Source organism: Neodiprion lecontei, chromosome 6 (genome assembly GCF_021901455.1).
Source record: "Neodiprion lecontei isolate iyNeoLeco1 chromosome 6, iyNeoLeco1.1, whole genome shotgun sequence".
Classification (NCBI taxonomy): domain Eukaryota; kingdom Metazoa; phylum Arthropoda; class Insecta; order Hymenoptera; family Diprionidae; genus Neodiprion; species Neodiprion lecontei.
This window is the reverse complement of record NC_060265.1, coordinates 25,767,615-25,794,605: the sequence shown is the minus strand read 5'-3', so window position 1 is coordinate 25,794,605 and position 26,991 is coordinate 25,767,615. Positions and strand designations below refer to the sequence as shown.

At 43.1% G+C, this 26,991-nt stretch overlaps 1 protein-coding gene across 3 annotated transcripts in view; it reads left to right on the top strand.

Moving 5' to 3' along the window:
- LOC107218112 (dopamine D2-like receptor) overlaps window positions 1-26,991 on the top strand; it is a 125,989-nt gene continuing 98,998 nt past the window's right edge. For all 3 annotated transcript variants that reach the window (XM_046742774.1, XM_046742773.1, XM_046742772.1), the window contains exons 1-2: window positions 1-1,346; window positions 7,910-9,003. In XM_046742774.1, the coding sequence (XP_046598730.1) occupies window positions 8,278-9,003 (726 nt within the window). In that variant the 5' untranslated portion in view covers window positions 1-1,346; window positions 7,910-8,277. The remainder of the gene's footprint in view (window positions 1,347-7,909; window positions 9,004-26,991) is intronic.

The window sequence follows — 26,991 nt, the reverse complement described above, 5'->3', positions numbered from 1 at the left end:
TTTGCAACGCTTTTCTCAGCCTTGTCTAATTTTCGCGCAACATGTGAATTACAGTTGTAATTACTGTCGCAATAATATTTCACGCAACGCGGACAATCGCTGGATAAACAAGTTATAACAATGTAAACTACTTGTCGTACGTAAAGTGCGTTTTAATAGCCAGTGCGTGATTTTAACCATATGTACTTTTCGATGTTTGTTATGTATTTTCAATAACGATGATTGAGAGAGAGAGAGAGAGAAAGAGTTTTTAATTACTGTTATCGTTGCAGTAGGTGTGCGATTTAATATTCGTCGTCGCGTGTCGTAATATTGCGGGTAATCGTACGAAAAATTGCCATACACTCGCACGCACACACACGTTCTCATCTGTAATTGTAAAACACGTCGTTTAATTGAAAGGTCGATAAAATTTGAAGATATATCATTTTATTCGGAAGTGTTTATGTTTCGTAATTAATTCGCAAATCTCGACGTCGTCGATCTTGTCGTTTTAGACGAATTTGATAAAATAAAAAAACATTGTATGAAACTTTTGACGAAAAGAGCCGAAGCGAAAAAACAGTGTTCGTGTAGGAGATCTATAAAAATCGACTGATTCAGCGGGAAAACGGAGTAAGAAAAGTAGACGATACACGGTCGAATAATAATAATAATAATAACAGTTGTGCATTACATTCGACTAACTTCGTATTTGCTTGTTTTTTTCTGTAACATATTATTTTTCACACACGCGATCTGTGTGGAAAAGTTTCTCGGTTGTATAAAAGAGAAACCCCGGCTACAGCCGGAGGAAAGAAGTAACTTTTCGATCAGAGTGAAAAATATTGAATCAATTTTCGTACGTGAATGGGAAGCGCAGGCGAATCCCTCGCCATTCAGGAGGGAAAAAATTGATTTATAGAAAGGAGATAAATAAACTCTTCACTTTACACGTGCCCGGAAATTCCCGCGTGTATGATAATACCTACGTGTGCGTCTCGTTGACGTTTATAACAAGTGTACGACACGCGTGTCACGAACAATAAAGTGCGAGTAAAAAGAGCGGAAATTATTTTCATTAAACGATAAAAAGAATCGAAAGCAAAAGAAAAAAATGTTCGCGGCAATGACTAATAATAAACCTTTGCTCGGATTGAACCCTCCGAAAACCAGTGTCATTGAAATTTTGAACAATGTCTCGAGATCCGAGATCGCTGTAAATAATAGTGCGTAAACTAAATAATAATAATAACAACAACAATAATAATAACGGTGGAAATATTCAAGGACGAAGCAGAAAGGATCCAAATTTGCCGATTCGATCGAGAAATAAATCAGCGATAATAAAAGATTGAAAAAAATTGGTAAGTTATTCGGATAAACGGATAAGTTATGAGAAAATTTTCTTCTTTTTTTCTTTTTTTATCGCAGGATACAAAGTCGCGTGCGGAGGCCAGATACCGTATATCTTATTGTCCTGGCCGAAAAGGATTGCCCCGAAGTTTCCCCGGGGGAAGGACGATGTGCGTGTTCGTTAGATAATACCCATATAGAAAACGTACAGTTACCGTCCTCGGATCCTTTGCCCTTATTCAGAGAGGCTGCAGGGCTCTTAATTGGCTAAGCGCGATATCTGTACAAGATAGGAAGAATTCAATTATTTCTCACTTTGTGCAAATGTCAAGTGTATAAGGAACGAGTAAAAGGATGGGAAGGAAAGGAAGTGAATGGGAGGAGAGGAGAGAGAGTCGAAGAGTGACAAAGTCTCGCTTCTATAACTTTATTGTCCGATTTCGAACAACGCCGCCTCTCCTCCCTCTGATCCTTCTACCCTTTTACTCTTCGGCCATTGATTCTTTCGTTCCATAATTCCTTCTTCCTCAATTATTTTCTCGAAAAGAGACAACAGCGGGAAAGTACTCGGATTTCAATATTTCTCGGCAGCAGGTCGACGGGCGTCCCTAACGTACCTCGTTCGTAACATAAATTACGTATTTACAGGCGTTATTACATATACACAATCTAATAACAGTTACGAGCTCGGCGTGCCGGCAATTTTGCGAAAGCTCTTCGAAGCTTCGATGCATTATACACCAAATCGTTCCGCGAGGCGCACCCCACTTCGCTACGAGCGATTCGCTCGTATACCTACCGTCACGGCGACGAGAATTCTCGCCGATATTCCGGTCGGAATTATTATGATTATTGTTATTATCGTTATCATTATTTTCATTATATTTTGCCCCAAGTCGAACGATCCGCGCGAAAAACGTCGTTACGGTAATCGAGAATTTTCAATCGAACTACGCGAGGACCGCGCGTTTTGACTGTAGTGCGAGCTGATGCTCGGATGGCATTATGTATGCATATATACGTATAATATATATGTATACATAATTATATACCCGATGTACGTATATTAATTTCACCGTATTTAATCGTCCAGCTAACAGCCTTCGAACACGGTTCGTGACACAGGTAATTTTGTGTATAAGTATTAACATCGTTTTGAGATCGATAGTTACACACGCGAAAGGGTCTGGAGCGAGTAATACGCAAAAATCCCCCCCCTCACACATACACGATTTGTCCAAGTACCAGGCAGTCCCGATGTGTTGTACATAATGATGCGGCAGAAAACATGGGTATGCATATGTAAATGGAAATTTGCGAAACTGCGAGAGGTGTACATGTGTGATAATGCGTGGCTGCACGATGCATAATACAACAGGGTGAAAGGAGTCGAGATTTGTTTATTTTTTTCACTCTATTCTGCTATTCATTTTACCTTTTTTCATTCGTATAATATAATAACACGAAAAACGCGTCGGGGTATAATTTCCGAGTCTCGTAAGTTTTCGTCCACTTAGATTTTCACCTTTTCCTGCGGGGAAATCGTGCGGATTTCCAATTCCATCTGTTCAAAGCACCCCAATGGCTGTATTACGTGATACAGCGGAATATATATTATGCCTGATACATGTTTATATGCTAGATCAGATGCACGTATTCCTGTATAGAAAAAGTCGCAGGTCCTCTCAGATACCTCTCAGATCCATGCCTCTCCTGGGATTTGGCGAAAACAAAAAAAAAAAAAAAATCATTCTTTCGCCTCTCGTAGTTGGCCTTTTTTTTTTATTCCTTTAAATTCTATTTTATTTTTTTCTCCATCTCTTTCTCCTCCCCCTCCGTTTTTTCAACCCCGACTCGGACCATTAAGGCTTAAAAGCCACAGTCGTTAATTCCGTAAAAAGGAAAAGGCAATATATTTTGAAAAAGAGCTCCGTGCCCTGTGTATATACATATATTTGTATATAAACATGTCTACCGGTATTTTATTTTCTTCGGTGCTCAACCAATTTTACGGGCTTAAAATAATTTTCTGGGTGTGCAAGACTCTTCTTCGCGGCCCCTTCGCTTCCTTTCCTCCCCTTTTTGGCGGGAGGGGAAAAGCGAGTACGGCGCTGAGGGGGAGGGGAGAAGGAGCAGGCGTCATTAGTAGAGCTTCGCGCTAATTGTCTGTAATTAATTATGTAATTATTTCATTAATTTATCTAAGGTGACCCTGCAGCGGCAGCTCGTAGACGCGATGGCGTTCCGTCCTTCTCCGCCGCGCGACGACACCTGAAACAGCAATTCTCCTCTCAATCTCGCCTTTGTCGATGATATTTTGAATATAGCCGAACAAATTGCTTCGGCCAAGAGTACTTGGTTCCAACTTATTTTTTTCGCAATCATGTAAATCGTACACATCGTACTCAACGTGTATTCAAGATTACATAACGCTGTACGTAACAAGCATCCGCAAAACTGACTTCCAGAATTAGTTTGTTAATTGGACTAGCTATTTAGTGTAATTGCTTTCGTGCTGTACAGACCTATGTTGTAGGTACTCGCTGCAGTAAAACGAGATACCGCACCGTTATCGTTCCATCCACCCTTATTTTCGTACTCCTACATATATTCAACCAATTAGCAATTTCTAAAAGCGTCTCAAGCGTTCAACTGTTAGAATTACGTGTGCCTGAAGCTAATTTGGTCAGAATAAAAAGACAATCTCTAGATTTCTAAATATCACATCGTGTTTAACGACCAACTTTTCCACGGCTATAATAAAGACTCGAGAAAGTGTAGATGAAAAATTTCAAAGAATCCAAATACAAGTCTGCATCTAAATTTGAACTGTATTTAAGCCGTTAATTTTCTTCTACTTCTTCTTAGACTGTTTTGTTGTTGACGAAATAGGACCAGGTCACTTTCTTTCGTTAGCGAAAATATTTTTATAGCAAGCTGCTACGCGGTCCAGGGTTCACGTATCGATTAGATCCAGCCTTGTCGGCGCCGCGATCCGACACGACAAAAAATAATTTCTTTTTACAGGCGAACGTTTAGCCGCATGCACGTTTCTGTTTCCGGTTAGAAGGATTGAAAAATTACGAGTGGTTCTTTGCTTCGACACTCATAAATAGCGGTGTTTACATGCGTAAGATTACATCGTATACGCACGCATTGTCGGATTTGGAAAAATTTGAATCATTTAAAACCTCATTCCTCACTCTTTTCGCATCATCACTCCGAAACACAGTTTCGAGTATTTATTATTCCGAAATTCATTTTCCAAACCAAGTACCAGTTTCAGGCTCTTTCAATTGAAAAAGTTTCAAATATATGTTCATATATATATATATATATATATATATATATATATATATATTTTATCCAAATAGTTTCGAAGGTTTTTCAACAGTTATTGACGTTCCACATTGCTTCAAGTAATAACACCATCTTCACTGCTTTCTCGGAGTCACGTAGCGTCGGCAGCGATTTAACGGCCGCACATAACGTTAAATTTATGGAATAGTAGGGGCTAAACCGTTTAGGGACTGTCAGCTTCATTTCCGAAAATAATATAAGGTTTTCGTGGACGACGCGATTTGCTCTCAACATCCTTGTAAGTCGCTTGGGTGAATTGTCTGGCTACAAATTCTCCGCAGACATTCTGCATAGCCCAAGCGAATGTTTTTCGGTTGGAATTCGGTTTGGAATTTAGTCGCGAAGAAACTGTTCGTCTGAAGGTCGGGACTGAATAGCCAAACTTTGATGTACGTCGGTTAGAAAAGTGAAGCAAGAAAAAAGAAATACCGCGAGTCGGGAATAGACGCTCTCGCCTCGACGACATTTGTTCTGAAAAGCAAGTGGAAGAAGAGAAAAAGAAAAAAAAAGCGAAAATGAAAAGAACGAAAAATTCGCAACAACCGAAATGAGGCCGAAGAGACATATCGCTTTTCTCTCAGATTACCATGCCGGCAATTTGTTCGTTTAACGACTATCTAAAAGGGGACACGTTGGTCCAACGCCAAACTTTTTTTAATGAACATCAAATGTTTACTGTCCGTGAAATTTGAAAAAAAAAGTATTTTTTTACACGTTTGAATTGATTGTATTCATAAAGTTCCTAGATGTCGCATGTCGGTTTGAATCACGTGTAAAAGTGGTGTTCCTCGAAAAGATCCTTGCGTCACAATTTCTCGATTTAGAATTTCAACCAATTCCACAGCTTTTCTAGTTGCGTAAAGAACAAAATTTTTCATCCGATTCAATCTATTTTTGAGTGTAAAACAATCAAAACATAAAACAAACATGCGAGGAACATATCCGTAGAAAAATTTTGGAATTCTTTTCACGCGCCCTCTTCACGAGTCAACTGCGGTTGATCAGCCGAAAACGGTGCGAACGAAATGGCAGCCGAATAATCAATATTCCCTGAGTCCATAATTCCTTTGAATTTGATCCTGATTACTTTAGACAGTCACTTCCGGGCGTTATATAACCGAGTGCTTAGCCCGCGATGTTTGTTGTCGTCTTGGTGAGGATCCCCTTCAGAAGCGAAGGATAATACCGACTGCGGGGAATGGGCAAGGATGTCTTCACGGACGTTTGTGTGGAATGGTTTAAATTCCAGGCGTTCATTGAGAAAGAGTCTCGTGGGTGTTTTTCACAGTCGGTTTGATAATACCGGGCGAGCTGCCTTCAGCCCTGAGACATTTCGTTCAAGGGGTTAAGTTTAACCACGCACACTCGAGGAAAGGTGTACCTCGCTGCACTCGAAAGCGGAAGTCGCAATTGCATGGAGTTGGTTATTAAATTGGCCCGAGTCACTCGCGAAGTTGGACGAGGTCATTTTTGGTTCACTTGAACTATTTCGAGTGGATGAAGTCCTCGACTGAGACGTCCGCTCGATTCGAGAAGGATCCTCGGTCCTTTAGATCAGGCTGCAAACTGTCCCGGAGAACCTGTCGAGTTCTCCAACAGACTTGCCGCTGCAGCGTTTTATCTCGAGCAGATTTTGAATCCTTGGAAGTAGTACAGGCGCAACAAGAGGTCACCACGGGAACAAGGAAAAGACCGAAGGGCCGAAGGAGCAAACGGAAGCCCGGTATCACGTCTGGGTCGCTGGATGGATGAGGCAATTTCTGTCTTTAAGTGGCTCCCGACGGTCTGAATCCAGTCGCTCGCTCTATGAGACGACGGAATGAGTTGCCGCGATCTACGAAGTGCTGAGGGTACAAGGGAAGGGATGGAGAGTAGCCATAATGATATCTACCCCCGGTGCTTCCTTCTGCAGGAAGCTTTTACGAGGAGGACTCCCAGCGTGAGCTACGTCGAGATGGCAAACCAGCCGGGGAGGATGATCTGCGACCTCTGGACCATTCGTAACCCTCCCTCCCCCAATGCACCACAATCATATGTGTTTTTCCTGCAAGTCTCACACGACGTATATACATCCCCGTGTCGGATCGTAACCGCAAATACCTTTCGCTGATCCTTCACGCTCACGTTCCTTACTATATATTGACTATTCGATTTGAATGGTGATTCTCGAAGGCATGGTTTACTACCCTCAACGGTCGGTGGCTGTATATAGACTTCACGTATACACGTCCTTTCACGTTACGACGGAGATATATGGATGCTGTTGAATGGACTAAAAGTTTTACCGTACCGTTGCAGAGTTGGTTCTTTCTATTTTCTTTGTTTTATGTTTTTTTTTTTGGTTTTTTTTCTTTGTTTCTTCCAGTTTCATAACAGTCGCGAAACTGGTCAGGGTAAGAGGGATGAATAGAAAATATATCACTTGAATTAAAAAGAAAAACAATTACGAAGAGTTCCTAGCATTGTATATCGCGGAGGTAGACCGACGAGAGATCCTTGGAGGGTCCTTGAAATGACAAGGTGGAAGGGGTTGTAAGACAGGCTCTAGCATGCGGATTTACGGTTGCATAAAATATATCTCGGTGCTGATCTGAACTAAGTGAAGGCCTACCGTGTACTTACGTACCTGCGCCTACTACGATTCTAGATCCAATTGCTGATCTCTCCGCGGCTACGGTTGTGGGCCGAGCGGGCGGCCTTGGAGCGCAAATCACACGTAATTTCCGTTCAGCTCCATTTTTTTTTTTTCCCTCGCTCTACCCTTTTTTTCCTCTTCTCTTCATCCACCGAGTCGAACAGCGATAGAGCGGTGATTCCGTGTCTCACGATATCACCGCCGCTAACACGTACGAGCTACGCCGATAAAAACTGTGAGAGTATAAAAAATGGCACCCAAATCTTGAGACCGAAATCTAGTCATTTCACGGATGAAAGAATGAGAAGATGGAAGTAAAGTGACTCGGGAAGAAATAATACCTATAAAACATTTAAAAGCGTATTGCGATTACAGAACTCGACGAATGGATTCTCCAGGCGATATTATTGTAATTTTTTTTGATAATAAATTCTTCTTTCACGTATAAGAAATAGTACCTATGTGATATTTTCAGCGTCGTACACTTTCTGGGCCAAGCCTTGAAAAGGATTAGAGTCAATCCCTCCTTTACAAGTTACATGCACAAGTTTGACGAGCGTCGTCCTCTTTCTGTTCCAGGGAACGACCGTCTCCGTTTGATGAGAAGTGCACGGAGTGAGTTTTAAGAAAATTCCCGATCCGCGATGACGGAGTGGGATAAGGGTGGTCGGCAGGGTTGGTCGGGTCGGTTCTCTTCGGAGCAGTAAAAGCCGAGTTCTGCATTGTAAAAAGGAGCGCGTAGGAGAGGAGGAAGAGAAAAAAGGGAAGAAGAGGGACCAAGGATCGAAGAGCAACGAGGGTGGGGGGATGGAGATGACGGCGAACAGAACGCGGAGACCTTCGCGGGCTCGGGAATCGAAAATCTCGTGATTTCTTTGGGGGCGTTGGACGAGATAGAGGCGAATCGGGAAAAGAGCGGAAGGCGAAGGGCGGCGGGCCGAGACAGCATGGAGCCGAAGGTGTTGTCGTCGCCCGCTAGCAACCTGGCCGCGAGGATTAACGCAACAGTTCGCAGCATCGCGCGTCACTACGACGCACAGCCTCCTAGGTCGAGCAACAGGTTCGACGATCCTCGCGCGAGAGGAGGAAACGAGACCGGCGACGTCCTCGGGGAGCCCGATAAGGAGGGCCACAGGACGAACCTGACCTCGCAAATCGGGGATAACGCCGACCTGAGCGTCGACTTCGGGGCCGGCTTCGGAGGGCTCTTAAACGACTCGACGACGCCGGGTCCGCCCGCCTCTTCGACGTCAGCGTCGACCTCCGGCAACGAGAGCTACGCGTCGATATCGGACCTCTTCGTCTTCGACGACATAAGCGACTACATTAACCGACTGAACTACACGGCCTTCTCGAACCTGACGTCCTACTACGAGGGGACCAACCTTAACCTCACCGCCGGTGGAAACGGAAGCTGCACTTCGGTAATTTCCACCGGAACAGGCCGCGTCGAGTGCGTCGAATCCGACGTCGATAAGTCGAACGTCAACAATTGGTGGGCCCTGATTTTGGTCGTTGTTCCCTGCCTCACCCTGTTCGGCAACGTCCTCGTCATACTGGCAGTTTTTCGCGAACGCGCCCTGCAGACCGTCACCAACTACTTCATCGTCAGTCTCGCCCTCGCCGACCTCCTCGTCGCCGTTCTGGTCATGCCCTTTGCGGTCTACGTTCTGGTGAGCGAAGCGATTATTTCCTTGTTAATTCTAACCTCGCTATAATTAAGCTCTATACTTACTTCCTTGCGTAGGAACGAGAAACGCTCGCGGGGATGCTCTGGAAAATTGAAATACTTCTTCTTCTTCTTCTTCTCCTTTGTACATGCTGGTTTGCGCGAGCGACGCCACCTATTAGACGTGTTCTTTTTATCCGCGAGCTTGCGAGCTTGCAGCCTCCCTGCTTGAGGAGCCGTTAGCTGGTGGTTGTCAAGTGGATGACTGCTGGCTTCTGCCTGCTGGCTCCTGGCTGCCTAATACGGTGTCGCTTCCAGTGACATATTAAGCCGGAGAAGCGGTTGAATTTTTCTCAGGGAATGATATAACCATTTCGTTGAGTGGATCTCACTCCGCTCTAACGTTAAACACCGTCACCGTCATTTACCACCGCGTTTCATTGCGACGCTATCTTTTTTATACCTACCCTCCGTATTCTCGTGTACTTTAAGACGGCCCTGTGATTACGATCTCCTTCGATTTACATGTTATTTTCTTACTCTCTCGAGGTTAATCATCGCCTCTTTCGCAACGAATTTCACTCGAAAAATATCCTAATTTCGCCTGATGTTCGCAGCTATAATACCTTGAAAAATGAGGTACTGGTATTCGCAACATGATTCGAAAGTTACACCACTCTGTAGGGGAACACAAGCACGGCAGGTTCGTTCGGGCGTGTGACGGTAATGGAACAAGATTTTCAGTAATAACCTTCGGAAACAACGTTTCAGCGCGGTTTGCTTCACGCCCGCGAAACTGTTTAGCTTTACCTGTCGCATTATAACTTTTCGAACTGTTTCGCATCTCATGAATTCCTTCCCACGTGAGCCGTATGATCCGCGGGGATAACTTACACAAGTACGCCATTTCACATTTAAATTCATGGTATAAATGGTCATTGTTTTCCCTCAACTTCATTCTCCCGAAAGTGTGTATAGAGGGCCTTTTCATATTACACGTCAATGTTGCGAAATTCACTTTTCGTAAGTAAATCTTGTCGTCGAAGCTGATCGGTGAATTGGATTCCACATGTCGAGAGTACGAATTTCGTCCAGTACTCCGAGATGCGATAGACTCTGCCCTCGATTCTATCTCGAAAAACAGACTCACCTTAGAACCGTCGGTATAATATGGATGTACACTTTGGTACAAGTGATCGGTGACGATAGTGGACGATGTTTGATACTGGGAGTGGCCACCGGCTCGACGTTCTCTACGCTGGGCAAAAAAATGCCTGGTAGGTCACACGGAGGCAATATATACATATATAGGTATACATATGTTTGTACGTACATGGGTATAATACAATTTTCACCCAATATATCATGCCGAGCTCGTATAGTACCCTTGGAAATGTTTGGCTCCCCGGAATAGAATGAAAACGCTTTCGTTGCGCGTATCGCACTTTCCAGCGATTTGTCGAGCTCCTTTCAGTGCGATAATAGTTTATTACCGGTAAAAGTTTACCTATTTAACGATGATCAATAACGGGCCCAGGGCGTCTAGACGCACAAGACGAAGCACCGACTTGGATTTAATCGCGATACCGGCGCTGGTATACCATCAGCGTCGCTTATAAGAAGACGAGAATAATTGCTGGCATCTAGTCTCGATTGTCCCGAAGGAGACGACTTTATTATACTGCTCGCGGTGCCGATTCAGGTCACCTCGAGATATCACTCAATCGCCCATTGTCAGCGAAGGCTTCGAAAGGCGTCGAAAGCTCTTTCCCCTTGGAAGGTGCAGCATCGCTGAAAAAACAGACGTCTATTTCGGTTGAAAATAGTGTTCAAACTCCGTACGCGTCGCACGAATGTCAGATATCAGCAACGTTTCGACAAATTTCATTAATTCATCAAGACGTCGAATGATTTGAAGCGATCCGAATAACCGATTCCCGTGGGCATTCAAGGATGTTCACATAAACACTGGTTGCATGCACCAAGCTAACGGAGCTGTGTTTGTTCGCCGGCAGTATCGACGAGTGGAGTAAAATCATGACCATGCGTACCTGTATGCTAAACGAGCTTATAGTTCAGTGGCGGAGGGTAAACGTAAACGCAAATATTTGCGGAACTATCGCAGGTGGATGTGGCGAATCGTGATACCCAACTCAGTGTATCCGTGTGACAGTTAACTTTGGAACATCAGCGTCATCTCGGCGCGAAATGACGTCTGCCAACCGCGATTGTTTCGCTCAACCGTCGGACGTGGTGACTACCTACCAACCTATGACGCGAACCAACCATGATCGTGAATGTAGGGCATGTTTCAGTCAATTCGTTGTCGACAACGTGTCCCGGCGCACACAAAATTCGTTACATGTATTTACACTGAAATTGCGGATCACACATTGTACCCACACCGGGTTACGCGAACCGTGTACAAGCCGGAATTCCTACAGCTAAACCTCTATTTCGTGCTTAACGGTAACCAAGGCGTATGTAAACACATTTGTCGAGGAATCAGCTTCCTCCACCCGAATACGTTATTAGGCATTATTATTATCAGTGCGGTCGAGTGTCGTTCTCATACGTCGACACTGCATGCGGTCAGCTCGCCGATGTTTTCTCGAAACTTGGTTCGAGAGCCGGTGAAACAGAGCCGAGCTTTGTGCTTGCGGTCGTTCGCGTCGTTTCCCTTGTACATACCTATATAAGATATTAGAGTCGTTATGGGTCCGCCGTATTGAGAGGTAACTACCGGACTCAACTTTACTACTTTTCACGAGATCTCCTCATCTGAGATTAGATCTGAGGTCGTTATACGGAGCTTTGATTCCACTCTTTCAAATGCCAAATCGATCACGCATCACGCCATCGGTAAAGATTCCATCAGCGAAGCGAAACGTCGTTGATTGAGAGCGTCGTATCCGTGGAATTTCATTTAGAACGACATAATTAGACTAGTATAAGAAATCGCCTATTGGCGCAAACAAAAAGTGAATCAAAGACGTAAGTTGAGGAGTTTGTTACATTCGCGATGTCGTATCTACAAGGGAACTTGTGACGATTTTCGTCGATTACGAAAATAAGGTTTGGCAACAATGAAGCAAAGATTTCGGCGTGCGATGAGATACGTATACGACAACGGATTTGTCAGAGGTTGAAAGTCGAGTCAAAGAGAATCCTTAGGTAGAAAGTAATTGAGTCATTTTATCGCCGCTCAAATATTAAAGCCGACGGGTCGATGTATGAGTTAAATCTGAAAGGAAGATCGGCGATGAAATTCCCGAGGCTGACCTTGATCCTGGCCTGATCACGCACGCTTCCTGCATCCATGTGCATAGATATGGATATACATATATCCATATGCATGCGGGACTGTCCATTTATCCGGCTTTTGCCATCAAGGCATCGTGCAAGGCATCCGGACAAGCCGTATATCCTTCGCTTCAATATTCATGGGACCGTGTAACACGAGGGGGACACAAGCTCTGTCTTAGACAGTCGAGCGGACAGTCTAGAGCCGGGAAGCAAATCTCGCGAGTCGTCGTTGGAACTCGAGTCATAAACATGCATGCTCGAGGACGTCTGGGTCTGAAGGGACTTTAAGGAGGCCACGCGCCTCGCTATTACCCAACACGGACCCGGCGCTTGTATATCGTCCTGAATTAAGGAACAGCTCCTCGACACGCCACTCCTCCTGTTCCCAGTGACCCAGTCCTCGCGGCTCTCTTCGACGGCTGCACAGAGCTTGCAGGCCGCGGATCGATGTCGTCGACATTCGGAGCGCCGAATTGGCCCCATTCAATTAATACCCGTAAGCCCGCAAGCCGAAGAGGCGTCTGTGATATCCCTGACATCTCGGAAACCTGAAACGACTTCCTCGTCCCCCGATACGTAGGCGTACGCGCCGCGGTTCGCCGGGAAAACAAATGGGAGTCAAATGAATTACAAAAGCCAGGCTCGAGAGTAGCCGGAGCTTTCCGCTACAACGCAAGCCGTTCGTGCTCGGCCGCAATCAGCTGCTCGAACAGGTACACGTACTAACGGCTTCGAGATACGATAGTTAATAAATTAAATCTACATACAATCTGCGTCGATCGATCTGCTTCCACTCGGTTTGCGTCGGCGCGGGCATTTTTCACCGACTCTAAAGCGAAAGCAATATCGACGTTGATTTGCAAAAAAGATGTGTCGTTATTTCTCCGGTACCTACTCTTGATTAAAAGGTCTTTTTACCGTCGACGTATATCGCGCGTGCTTGTTCGCCGTGGTAAAAGTTTCGTCGAAACTAACGTGACGCTGACGTGTCTCACCCCAGGGACGGATATGTTCTTTCGATTAGTTTCGAATTCTTGATACGGGATATCGATGATCGGCAACAGCAAAACAGCGATCTCTGAAAACACAATCAGCGAATGTGACTTGGGGAACGCTTTGACAGAGTGCTCGATTTACGAAGGAATACCTGAAAGCCGATATCGTGTCTACACAATAAAGGCATCGTGCTTTATACGACACGGGTGGTTACTTCGCAAGTGACGTTGGCTTTCGTCACGGGCATCAAATATACTGTCTAAAACCGGACTGAGAACCATCGGCATCCCGTGGAACTCCATAATAACATTTCCACAACAATCAAGTCCACGTTTTACCTCTTTCTCAAATTCAACGCAAACTGATGCCTGTGATAAGATTATGACGAGTATCATTTTATTTCACATAATATAATTGCCTTCAGCTGCGTTATTATTATTATTATTATTATTATTATGGTATCACAGGTTCCGCAGCATCTACGTGTAATCATTTCAGACGTCCGTCGGTGTGAAAATTTGAGATGCGTTAGAAATATGAACGCAGATACCTAATCACAGTCAAGTTTTCACGGAACTCGGTATGAGTGCGGATACGTGTGTAAGTACAAGTATGTAAAAAAATTTAAAAGGCGTATTATTATGCCTAAATGAAACTTTTGCACCTGTTTCCAAGATGGATAAAAATAATTATTTTTTTTTTTGACGCACCCTAATGTACGTATAACGAAGCTGAACCGGCGTATTGCGTTGAGACTATCTAACCGGCGCGGCGATCAAGATTTATGATATGGGAAGGATGAACTTTGAAACTAACCATCGTTTTCGCAAACCAATTTGCCCCGTTCCATCGGCATGTACACGCTACTCGTACACATATGTTTGTCCAATACGATATAGTCTGCGTATATTATCATTATGTACTATCCATGTGAGGCGTACGCTGAAAACCGTAGCTCTTGCGTAAGCTCCGGAGAGATTCGACACCCTGCCGTGGCGGCCTCACCCTCGTCACCCTCGTCATCCCCGTGTCGCAGACGTTACCTGTCTATTTGAGCGACTCTTGCGATAATGACGAAACATTGTCGGCACGTCTTGGATTTCAAAGTTAATTGCCTGATCAGAAGCAGCCCGCTTCATCGACCCGTACTTTAAACTTTGATACACGCAAGATTCACATGCGTAAAAGGCAGGAAGAATTATTAACAAGCATTCGTGTGTCTCCGAGGCTTGCGCGTACCGCAATGACACTGTGACACGTACGCCTGATGAGTTGTTATTATTAATTTTTTTATTTTTACGCGAGGAATGTGAGCTGCGTGTAATTCGCAAGTTAAAATTAAAAATTTTGTCAAGTGGAAGGGTGTAGAACAGCGACAATGGTTGACAGAATTAAAAGAACCGTACATCCAGTGGCAAATTATAAATGATGTAAGCGGTTCGTATTCTTTTTTATTTTTATTTTTATTTTTTTCGTTTCTCTCTCTTTTTTTTGTTTTCTTGTTTTTTTCGTTGCCTTTTGAAACAGGCTTCAAGTGAAACTTGGAAAAAATTGTTCTCTTCGCAAAAAGGACTGCAAATCATTCATAATAATTTTGCAAAACACAAGCGTTCAGTTGACAGTTTCGTAGACAAAAATTTGCAAAGATGTTATTATTAGGTTTAACAATCATTTTTATGATATTTATAATATTTCAATGAAAAAGTCAGTCGAGTTGAGTGTGAAACGAATTAAATAGGTACAAGATAAGGATACGAGTTATACTGCGATAACGTTTTGAGCAATCATTTCACTTTTAGACTTCCGATCAGGTTTACCCAAAGATACCCTGCACCGGACCTAATTTTAATTCTGGTAAACTCGAGAGAAGAATTTGATTTCCCGTCACCTAGCTGTGCAGGTCACAAGGTGTTGGAAATAGGGTGAGCGAAGGCGGGGGTTGTGTAATCATTAAAATCGTGAAAAACCCTTCTGCAAAATCGCAAAGCATTTTCAATTACGTTGGAATTGATTCGTTCAAGACGCAGGATTTCACGCAATTTTTCAACCACCGTAAAGCGGGTCGAGGGACGTAGGGAGGGAGGTGGCGGGACGGGTGGGGGGAGGGGGGGGGAAGGAGGAGGAAAAAAACTGCCAATAAATCGGAGCGATAGAAGAAGACGGGAAGACGTCCCTCGGGAGATACGGGACTTAGAGTGCGCGATTTTCTCCCCCTCGAACCCCCTCCCCTGTACCTGGAAAGGCTCCCTGAAACATACAGTCAAATCGAAATCGTCTCGAGCCGTTTCCTCCCCCTGACCTTTCGCTCCATGGCATTGGATCTCAGTTCCGTATAATACACAGAGAATATTTCGAAGATTCTCATTTTACTTTATTTCTTCGTTTTCACTCAATTACAACGTTTATTAAATTATTATTTTTTTTTCCTTCGTTTCTTCTTTTTTGTTCTTTATCTTCCCTTTCCTACAACGAAACGAATAAATCTACCGAGGTGCAATGTTCAACGCCATGATCCGGTGTTGAACGAGACGCTTGAAATCGATTTCTTCTTTTACCAAATTCTCTCACCGATCGGGGAACGAGTGTACCTTCCGAGTTCTCGGGGGAGGCGTCGCTGAACTATATATATTCCGACGTCGACTGCGCACGCGGTGGTGGTCCAGGAGGACAAGCGTACCCGTGGGACGCGTAATTGGACGTGACGACATGGCGACAGTTCCTCCCTTGGCCCGAAGTATGCCGTGACGGGGCGGCGCGACTTTCTAACGTCATTACTACCCAAATTTCCCGATTCCTTGTACAAGATTGCCTCGGGTTCAACAATAATAATAATAATAATAATTGTAATAATAATAATTGTAATAATAATAATAATCATTATATTCTCAGCGTTACCATTATTATTATTCTTATTACCAGCCCCTCCGCCTCCCCCTCTAAATGATGATCAAACATCGTCCCCCTCTTTTTATAGAAATTTCAAACAATTCCCGGAGAACTGTTAACGATTTTTCTGACAAAATACTTACATTATGCATTGAACACTTATTCCACAAATTTAACGAAACATTTCAGTAATTATACGCATATGTATGTATGTGTAACCGGGGCAATTTTAAAGTAAATGTTTGTGTACATTAAGTGATATTGAAAAATCGATTCTATTTTTTTAACTCAGTTTATTCGCCTCTTGTATTTAAATAGGTTCAGTTTCGGATTTCATGGATTTGAGGAGATGGTAGCTAGTGATGCAATGACAAATTGATGTATCTACGTGTTAATAACGTTGGGTATTTAAGGGTAGAGGTGTACCGAGTATGCAATTTAAAATTTACGACCGACGTTTGGAAGGCGTTGAAATACATTTTTAGATCAGGAACACGTATCTGCTCGGTTTACAGGAATAATTTACGAGCTTAACTCGCGGATATTCACTGGCCTAGAAGTGATTTTGTGGTTTTAAAACAAGTTTGCAATGTATAAAACCGGTATTAGCATCTTTTCAAGTGTAATCATTATTCCCGTTACGCGGTTAATTTCCGGTCCAACACGTTATAGGTACGAATGGTATATATTTGATTATTCATCATAAGTTGTATGTAGTCAAATTGCATGACTGAAAAAGATTTCACCATTGTTTTGCGTTGATCAACGTGATATCATATCGCGTGTTTCGTGCGAAGTTTATCGCTAATTAAAGCACAACAGAAATAAGATAACTGAAAGGAAAAAAAAATCAAGAACGGGATGAAACGAAGTAGAAAAAATAAAAAAAAAATAAAATGGTTCTCCCCGGCCGAAAACACCATTAACACCGACTCCGCTAATCGCGCGGACTCGTAAAAAATGATGAGAAAATTCCGTGCGTACAGAATACGTACGAATTGCTTATACCAGACTGCGAGGGAAACTTTCATGTGTGTTTCCCGTTGTATCTGCAGGTTACAGGGCACGTATCACTCGCGTAGATTGCACACAGGTGTTCGTGCGTGAATGGAGGAGGATCATTTTTCAAATGTAAGCCCTGAAACTCGACCGTAAAAATTTCATTCCGGTAATATGGAACGACGATATCGCGCGGTTCCTTACTACTGATTGCGAAGCTCCAGTTACGTTATCAACGTATCGAGAAAGGGGCCGCTGGTTTCCACCTCTTTTTATCCCACGCAAGCGATTCGTGAGAAATTTTCTGAAAGAACAAAAAACGAACGCCTTCCCTTATCTCTACACCTATTCCTACAAATTAGGTTGCCAAGCTTTGCTCGAACTTGGGACGTACAGAGCGACACGACAAACACCGTGGGTATGTGAGCGTGAAAAAGGAAAGGAAGAAAGAAATATATAATATGCATATGAAAAGCTATACATAAAATTATATGCAGGGAGTAGCGAGAAAGGGCATCGCGACGCCTGTTCACATCCCTTATTCATCCTCTCGTCTCTTTCGGATTCACCCCATTTCTGCACACCGCGTGCCAGCAGCAATAAGACGTTCGTGGCAATCGCATATTATGCCTGATGAATTCGAAAAGCTGCTTCCCCGTTATCCCGCAGCCGTAGCAACATGCACGCGTACAAGAGGGGTGAATTTTTTCCCTCATTTATTTGTGTTTTCTTTTTCTTTCCTCATCGTCGCCCACGATTTTTTTCTCCTCTCATTTTTGTACATCGCGATGATATTGCCGTGTAGGTAGGACGTGTACTCTCATCGTGTCGCGCTGTTGTGATCATGTATGTTTTACCATATACCCACCCCGGGCGTGTATCAAATTATTATTATTCATTTATTTTCTCTCTCGCTTCGAGATGAAAGAAAAACAAACGCCCGGGCAGGTATGAATATGGTATGATAATAATGAATACATACGCACGTAAGCTTTCAGCTGTACGGAAGAGCAAATTGTACAAATTTACTAGTAACATGAACCATCCGGCGAAATATTTTAACGAGTTTTATGCCTGTGTATCCGACCCTCTCTATAACCCGCGCCAACTTTTCGCGCAGTTCATGGCATATCGCTAGTCACGTGCAAAAACTAATCCTTGCAATTCCCTCAATAATATTCCATAGAGCGAGGAAATGTACAGAGGCTATCGTAACGTAGAGAAATTTTTTCATTCAATTTTCCGGCTTAATATTGATCGCATATTTTTCGCGTGACTGTTGCAGCGAAAACTGCAATATGCATGTTGTGAAAATTGCAGGAACACAACATTAAAGAAACTTCTTGCTTTATAAATGGATATAATAACCGGCTGGATCTTTCGCAAGCAATTATCATCACGTCGTGGATGTACAATATTGTTTCGCATATACTATAATACAAGATTCGTGATGCCGGCTGAATAAAATAGATAAGAACGCGCCGCTCTTCGGCTAATAAGAACCAACTTTGCCTGGTCCTTGTGTAATCATAGATTAGCAGGGGTGCGAAACTGCTCTTTCTCTCTCTCTCTCTCTCTCTCTCCCTCTCGCTCTTTGCCCCTATTTTTGTCTCTCGTCGCCTCGCCTTCTCCCTTCTGCAGCCGGTGAGCAACGCACCAGTCACAAAGCAGTGTACGTAACGAGCCGAATAAGGGAGAAGCGAACCCCTTCGGCGATGTTAACTGTTTAACGTTTCGAAAATTTGATAAATCTAAATAGTCCTAGCGCGTGATTACGCCGTAGAACGATCCGGAAATCTCTTATCGTCACTCTGCGGAAACTTAAATTGACGATGATTTTTTAACGATTCGAATCTTATTAGCTACACCCAATGAAAACATCGCTGTTGATTCTGCAACGGAGGCTGTTTAATTTTATGCTATTGCCATGTATTTTTTGTAATGTCGTTACAAGTATAAAGGTGAACACAAAAACTAATCACGTCTATCTTTTTCTGCACTTATACGTACAATATTAAAAATTACACGTGTGTGAAAAAGAAGAGATGTTGAATGAAAGTTGGAAAACTCACTTTTTGTTCATCTTTTCAAGTCGCATGTTCCTTTTATTCTTTCTCGTTCTCTTTTTCGCGTCATGCAGAAGGTCAGAGGTAAAAGAAGCTGGATATGAAAATATTTAAAATCGACCTAGTTTCGACTTTCTTCGCTTGTCGAAATAATATTCAAATCTAACTGTACGAGATGAATTATGTCAGGGGCAGTGTGTGTAACGAGAGGCGGCGGGAGGGGGGATAACAAGAACAAAACAAAAAAGAAGAAGAAAACAAAACTTTATCCACCGCTTAATACCTATCCATTCTCGGGTAAAAGTTTTGACGTACGACTTTTTCTTCACCGGGTGTTTGAGACGTCGAAAAGTCGACGTCAACGCTGCGAGTTCCGGTGCGGGTCACGTGACGCAAGTTTTCGCGGTAATCGCGGACATTCAAATGACCGTTTCCATTATCACCTTTTCGCGGTATTGCCGTTATATTTAATTAATATACCGCGAAAAATACTCCGTGAAAAGGTCCAAGACGCCGCGGCGAGGATTTCGCCAAATCGCGCGGCCCATATTTAGAAGCATTATCCGTGATATCTCTGTGAACGATGGTCAGAACGGGTTGAAATTTTGACAGGAGGTTTATTCTCGCGGCTAAAATACGCGTGTCAAAGCCGTTTCGAATACATTGAAAAATAAAAATGTTTGAAAAGCGGCCCTCTGGCGCGAGCTCGCCGGCCACGCTTAAATTATAGCGATATTAAAAAGAATCGGGTACCATATGTACGTGACCAGAAAAATATTAATGTCAGTTGACGAAGCTGCGGCTGACGTATAAAACGGGAGGTAAACTGAAGCGGGAGTCAGGGGGACGATTTACTTTATTTTGTTATTATTTTTTAGCCCCACGAAGAGATATCAAAGTGTGTATCGGTCTAATTACACGCCGTGTGTATACGTGTACAACCTACATTATTACAGCTGCCGCGCAAGCAAATTCTCGTAAAACGGAAGCCTATCTTTGAGAATGATGGCGGTAATAAATCTCGGTTCCGTTACGCGTTTTACGTACACGCAGCGTGTAACAACCAAGCCTGATCGGAAAGGTCATTGGATAGTGAATTTTACGGGCAAGAAATTGTGATCATGTTTCGTTTCGCAACGGCAAACGGCAAACGACCGGCGTCGCGACGCCGCGAATCCTTTACGAAAAGCGCGGCGTGCGTCTCGCCTTACGAATTTGGATTGCGAGGAACATTTCCAACGGTTGCACCCTCGAAAGTCCGCTGCATGCCGAGCGAGTACGGAAACGCGTTTCAGACGTAACTCGCCTCGTCAAAACCGTCTTTTTAACGACACCGTTCTCGCCTTTGCACTCACTGGAATTCCAGCTCCACGTACACAGAGCTTTGCACGCTTTGCTGCGCTCACGACGCTTTTAAATTGGATTCTATTAAACTGCGAAACAGCTCCAGAGATATACGATTTTTGCGGTCACGCGGTTATCTCGCGTGTGTACGCGTTCATCTTCGCTGCATTTCGTGATACTTTCAATTTAAAACGAAATTTTTTCGCAGGCGAAATAATATATCAACCGTAAAAGTATCACGGTTTTCGATTAGCGAAAATCCATCGGACCGGTCCGGGAGTTATAAATTTCAATATTTCACACGCGTACCACTTAGAAATTTGTTTCCATTTTAGACAAGCAAAACTGTGCTACAATCAGCGATTTTAATATCATTGCGTTTTATATTTACGAGCGAAACGTTGTGAGCCATAAAAAAAAATTTATTCCATTCGAAAAGCAGAAAAGTTCGCTACGACTGTGTTATTTTCATCAGTCTTGGAAAAGGTTCATCAGAGATGCAATGCTGGCCGAGTGATAATTACAAATGAAGTATCAATCAATTCCAGGAATTTCCAGATGTTTCGTGCTGCCAACAATAATATCGAGTTTTGTTAAAAACTTTTTATCGTTGCTAAAATTTTGTCAATAGCATCACGCTGTCTAGATTAATTAATATTTTCTACATTGAGCTAATAAATTCATACCGAAAAAATTTTTACGTCCAAAAAGGGAGAAAAAAATCAACGGGATACTTACGTTTAAGAGCCCGATTGCAATAGATGAAGGTTTGCAGGAGTAGGTAGTAGATACGAAAAATTGTTTCTGAACGTTTAAAGGCTGAATTTAGCCATAACCGTTAATCCCGTTTTTTACCCTCGTAACATAATCGGGCGATGGGAACGCACGCGGAATGTAGTTCGGCGGATAATAGCAAAGTTAAAATATTTATCGGTTACTACCCTCGGAGAAAATATCGAGACTCTCGGTTGAATATTCGACAAATATTCGGCGAAATGGTCCAGCCCGTGATGTATAATATTACCTCTACGAACTAGATGTTTCTTCCGTTATTTAACTCGCGTCGATTGGTTGAACCACCCGTCCGCTCTTTCGAAAAATTGCTTTTCTCGCCCCCGGTTATACCGACGGATGTTCTCCACATTCTTCCGCGTGTCCCTCACTCTCTTCACCCTGTCTCCGCCTCTCGTATAAGTATGTATATTACCTGTACGTACGCGTATACCTATTTATACACGTCGTATAAATTTATTCAACTAATTTTTAATGAATAAATAAATATGTCCAAGGTTCGGCTGGGAATTATCGTGTAAATTGTGGAGGATAAAAGGGACGGAAAAGGGTTCGATTATATGGGAGAATCGCGTGAGGATTCAGGCTACCGTAAATTACAATGGAAAAAAGGAAATTCTGCAGGGAGGCGGAAAAAAAGAGAAGGTGAAAAAAAAAAAAATTTACAGGCGAAAATTGAGGGAGAAAAACAGGCAACGAAAATGAGAAAATGATGGAAATTTCTGAGGAAACTTCAGACTTCGTAATCTATTTGATTTTCTCTCGTAAGATAAATTAGTTGTTCTTCGTATTATTATACCGACATATTTGTTTGTATGTATATCATTGCATGTAAAATATATTTTCTGCTCAAGGAATTAAACTGAAAAATATATACGTTATATCAATTGTATGTATATAAATATACTTATTTACTAAAAAATTGGCTTACCTACTTGGAGGATGGGCCAGAGCGGTACATTTATCTGCACGATTCGCGGAGATGGACGTCAAGTTCTGCTTCTCGCTGGAAAAACCGTGTACGATATGTATAATAAGGAATACAGCCATACGACTAACGTGTCAAAGTGTCAAGTGCCTCAAAAATAGCAGGGTAAGAGTAGCTCGAGAAATGCGAATAAAAGAGATGTTGGGCCGAGGTGACAGTCCCATATTTTATTAAAATCAAGTATACATATACGTGTTATACATGTACGCCTCTTTTCGTTTCTCAGTTATTTCATCATGCCTACTCAAGATATTTCGTTCTTATTACTACCATCATACCACGAGGATCGTCATGCAAATGTGTCTCTTCTCCATCTTCGCTGTATAATATTATTTATTCTATTCGGCTCATATTTCATCGCGAATTTTATACTCCGTCATTATTCTCTCTTCGAGAATGTTTATCAAAATTTTTCCTTTGTCTCCTGCCGGATAGTCAATGCGTTATTTTGATACAGCGAAGCGTAGGGGTTTTGCAATGTTCTACGAGTTATGAACGAACCTAAGTTATTTAACGTCTTCGCGGAAGAGGCGTAAATTATACGTATAAAGTGAGGCAGGTAAGTCAAGTTGCGTGAAAGAAGATTTTACAGCCAAACTTCTAGCCACCCCATCACCCGAAAATTAGATAGCCATCGGCAGGGTGATTATGACGCTGCAGGATAAGACGACTCCGTCTTGCAATTATCACAGACGAGGAACTTGAGGCGACAAAACTTTGGTACAATACGCGTAGCGCACAAAACCCTGCACTATTTCCGCCTAATTTCGCAGGCGAGGATTACTGCCCTTTAATTGTTTTCTACCCCTGATTATATCCAAGCGAAATCGGGTATAGATTGAATCGGTGCCGCACGCATTCGCGAAATTACCGCAATTAGACGCAGCTCCTGCAGCTGATCCGTAATTGGGCGTTATCTCGACGTTTTTCTTGACTCGTTGCTAATTATTTTTCGCAGATTACCGTGAATGAGAAACTTGACAAAATTAGCGCGAAATTAGAATCGGAAAATCAAATTACGGACCGTTCCTCGAATGCATTTTGTTCATTCACCTGCAGCCCTCGGAGCAGGATGCAGCCCCATTTTCTTTCTATGCTTGCAATTAGCTGATTGTGTTGTAAAGTTTTACTCGGTCGGTCGATAATTATATCTTCACTCGAGGATTACACCTCAGCGTGTCGGAGAATTGACGAAAAATCTGACTGACGCGGTATAAGTAATAATCTCTCATCTCCATCATCTGCCTAATTTTGATGAAAAATATCAAATACCGCCCGAGTCAGTTTCCGGGGTAGGAAAAACAACTCAAGCTGATAAGCCTGGTGGAATTACTGGCTGATATCGTAACGAAAATATCGAATGCTACCCGCGATTATTGTTATCGAATCCCGAAGCGCGGTCACCCCGATTGAACGCTTGTTATCCCACGGGAATTGTCGCAAAATAATCGCGGGGTTTGAAAAGAATGCGATTTGCTGCTTTTCGCATCTCAATATCGATCCGTCTCTTCCCGCAAGCTCGATCATTCGGCCCCTTATTTCTCCTATTTATATCTCCTCTCTCTCGATTTCGTAACCGTTGTATTTTCTTATTCCAACTCTGGCAGCGTGCACCCGAGCCGACGGTGAAACCGAACTGCCAGGGATTTGGACCCCTCATCACTCCCGGCAGCAGCGGGCGCGGCGCTAAAGTTAACAATTAACGACTCGGGAGGAGCGTTTGTCTTCCAGGCACGTAAGACTTAATTGGAAAGGCTTATAAATTCTGTGCTGGGTGAGGCAGAAGATTGGCTGGTATAACCGTATATTCCTTATGCGTAGATATAACTACGTGTTCGCACATAAATAACACGTGTCTGATGAGCCTTGGCCTCCGAGCGTGAAACTGCAGACTTTGAAAATAATTAGAATATTTCATTAATTCGTGTAACCTTATAATATTCTTGGAAATACAAGAGCAAAGTTGTTGGAACTTTGAATCCGTTTCTTCAGGTGACACATTTTTATAATCGAATAGCGCCTCGACGTGAATTTATGCCGTACCAAGATAAAATTATCGCTATCGTCGCAATAAAATACAGCACGATTGACCACGATGAAATAAAAAACAACAACATATACTCGATTTTTTTTTTACGGTTGTAAGACTTATTCTAATTTTGTACCCGGAAACTGAGCACATTTTTCGATCACGAACAAAAAATATGAAAATAATCAAGGACCGTCCGTTACAGTTAGCGGAAGTAGACATTTATCTCGACGTGTCGCAAAATGCGGAAGGCCCATCTCGCCTGCCTGAAGGACGTTGACGTCACGCGGCACGTAACACGCTCGGAAAGTTTTTTGTTTTTTCATTTTCTTATTTCCCCATCTCGAGGTGATATAGCGGCGGGCAACAGCTGGTCTGATTTCTTTAATTAAAAGAGAAGTCCGGGAGTCTTCGTTAAGAGTCAACGGCAACGTACGCGGCACACGTATAACGGCGCGGCCGACGGAATAAGGAGTTTCGTCCTATTTGTCAAACGCAGGACGTCGACGGGTCGTGGTCGCCACTTTTTACCCTCTCCCTCGCTCTCCTCGACATTTCTCCTTCCGAGCTTACGGAAAAAAATATCATTACGAAACCTGAGCTTAAAAAATCACTCGCTCTGTTTTTTCCGTCTACAAGGCGGCTATTTTCAAAGATGAAAAACGCCTCGTCGTTTACCGAAGAAAATTTCTTTTCCTTTTCTCCAAGTCTTCGGTTGCTGCTGCTGCTGCTAGTGCAATAACTTCTCGCAGAGTTGTGGAAATCCATGCAATTAGTTAACGATGCATTTTTCACTCCGAAGGATAAAGAAGAGGTTGAAATAAAGAATAAAAAGAAAAAAAGGAAGAAAAAGAAAAAAAATAAAGAAACGGAAGACTAATGATCATCAGTTTTTTGCGCAAATTGAGGACTTCGTTACTCTCCCGCTTATACACGCTTCATTCTCAGGCTAAACGTACAAATCACGCTATCATCAGCCAAATGAAAGACTTTATCCCGGCACCGGGGTTTCGGTAACGGAGTATTGAGTGTAGGTCGTTTTCTGAATTGTTCACCATGCAGAGAATGGTTCGCAGCTCTACATCCTCGTAAGAACTAACCTTTCCACGCCAGCTTCATGTAATCGAACTGAAATTGTTACGAAGGATACCGTAGTTAAGGGTTGATTGAGGGCAGTTCTCGTACTGTATGAGGAATCTCGAAATTTCCTTTCCAGAACCGTTCGTCGTGTTCTTTGTTTTTTTTTTTTTTTTATTTATTTTTTGTTGCTCTCAGTTGTACATTTCAAGGGGTATATTTTTAGGTCTGCAGACAACGGAGATAAAAAGTGAGGTAAAGTAATTCAACGGTATAATTTCCTCCTTAACTCCTTCCCCTGCGACATATACTTGCGGTTTGCGTAGGTACATACACATATGTCTACTCTGTATAACGCAGACGAATATTTACTGCATATAGGGGAGGGTAAAGGGTGGGCTCGAAAAGGTTGAGGCCGCGGGGATGAATTTACTGTCAAACCCCCAAAATCTGCTTATGGAAATCGAAGGACATCGACGGCCTTGTGTAAACGCGCAGAGGCATACTTCAAAAATACTGTCAACACCCTGCCAGACCGCTGGATACACTTTTCCGTGTAAATCCACAACAGTCTGCCTTGCAGAAGTGGCGAGGTGTTACCCAGTCACGGGGATGAAATTGGAAGCCAAAATATGATTTCGACCTTGCTCGGTTTTTCATCCCCGAAGATAAGTTCCCGAGAAATTTTCTTCGTCCGGATAGCCACAAGCGGAATCGATCCGCTGAAAAAGCGACGGAGATTCAAAGAATCGAAGTACACGCGAATGTGCAGCTTTTCTCGTTTTCACCCCGTTTCAAAAATTAACCACGCATTCGGTACACGCGGCTCTGTGAAAAGTGAAAGTCACACCTTCCCATATTACGTGCTGTTCAGCTTTTTAGTAGCTGAATTGGTTACACGTATAACCGTTCAACAAAGAGGCGAAACGAAATATGTGCAAGTTTTAGCGTAAGCTTGGTGGAGAAATCCACCCGACGAAATGAGGGTGGAGATTATTTTGGATCCCAGTTTGGTACTCCGAAAGAACTTATTGTCAGCGCTGCAGTGAAGTTGGAAAGGTTATTATACACTTCCGGAATGAAGTGCTTCCGCGCTAATCTCTCGTTCGAATATCTAGCGCCTTGCCTTGCCTGCAGGGTTGGAAAAGTTGAAAGCGACGGTTGAGGGTGAAGAAAACGCAGGGCCAGAGTCGAATCGAGTCTTCGTCGCCTATGGATACAGAGCACTACATCAATCCACGATACATCCTTGGCTCGAAATCAATAATCGTCGTCGCGAGTAGGTATAAGAGGATCAACGAGTAAGTCTCTCTCTCTTTCTCTCTCTCTCTCTCTCTCTCCCTGATGACGAGCCGCGTTTTCCCGTCATCAAACACCGCTCTATCATCGATTCGCGATCAGTGCCTGTGAAGTTAATTGGCTGGCTGGAGGGTGGATCGATTTGGTATCTCCTGCAAACACGTTAATACTGGCCAGCAGTCGAACACCAACTATTCGTACGTCCTACAG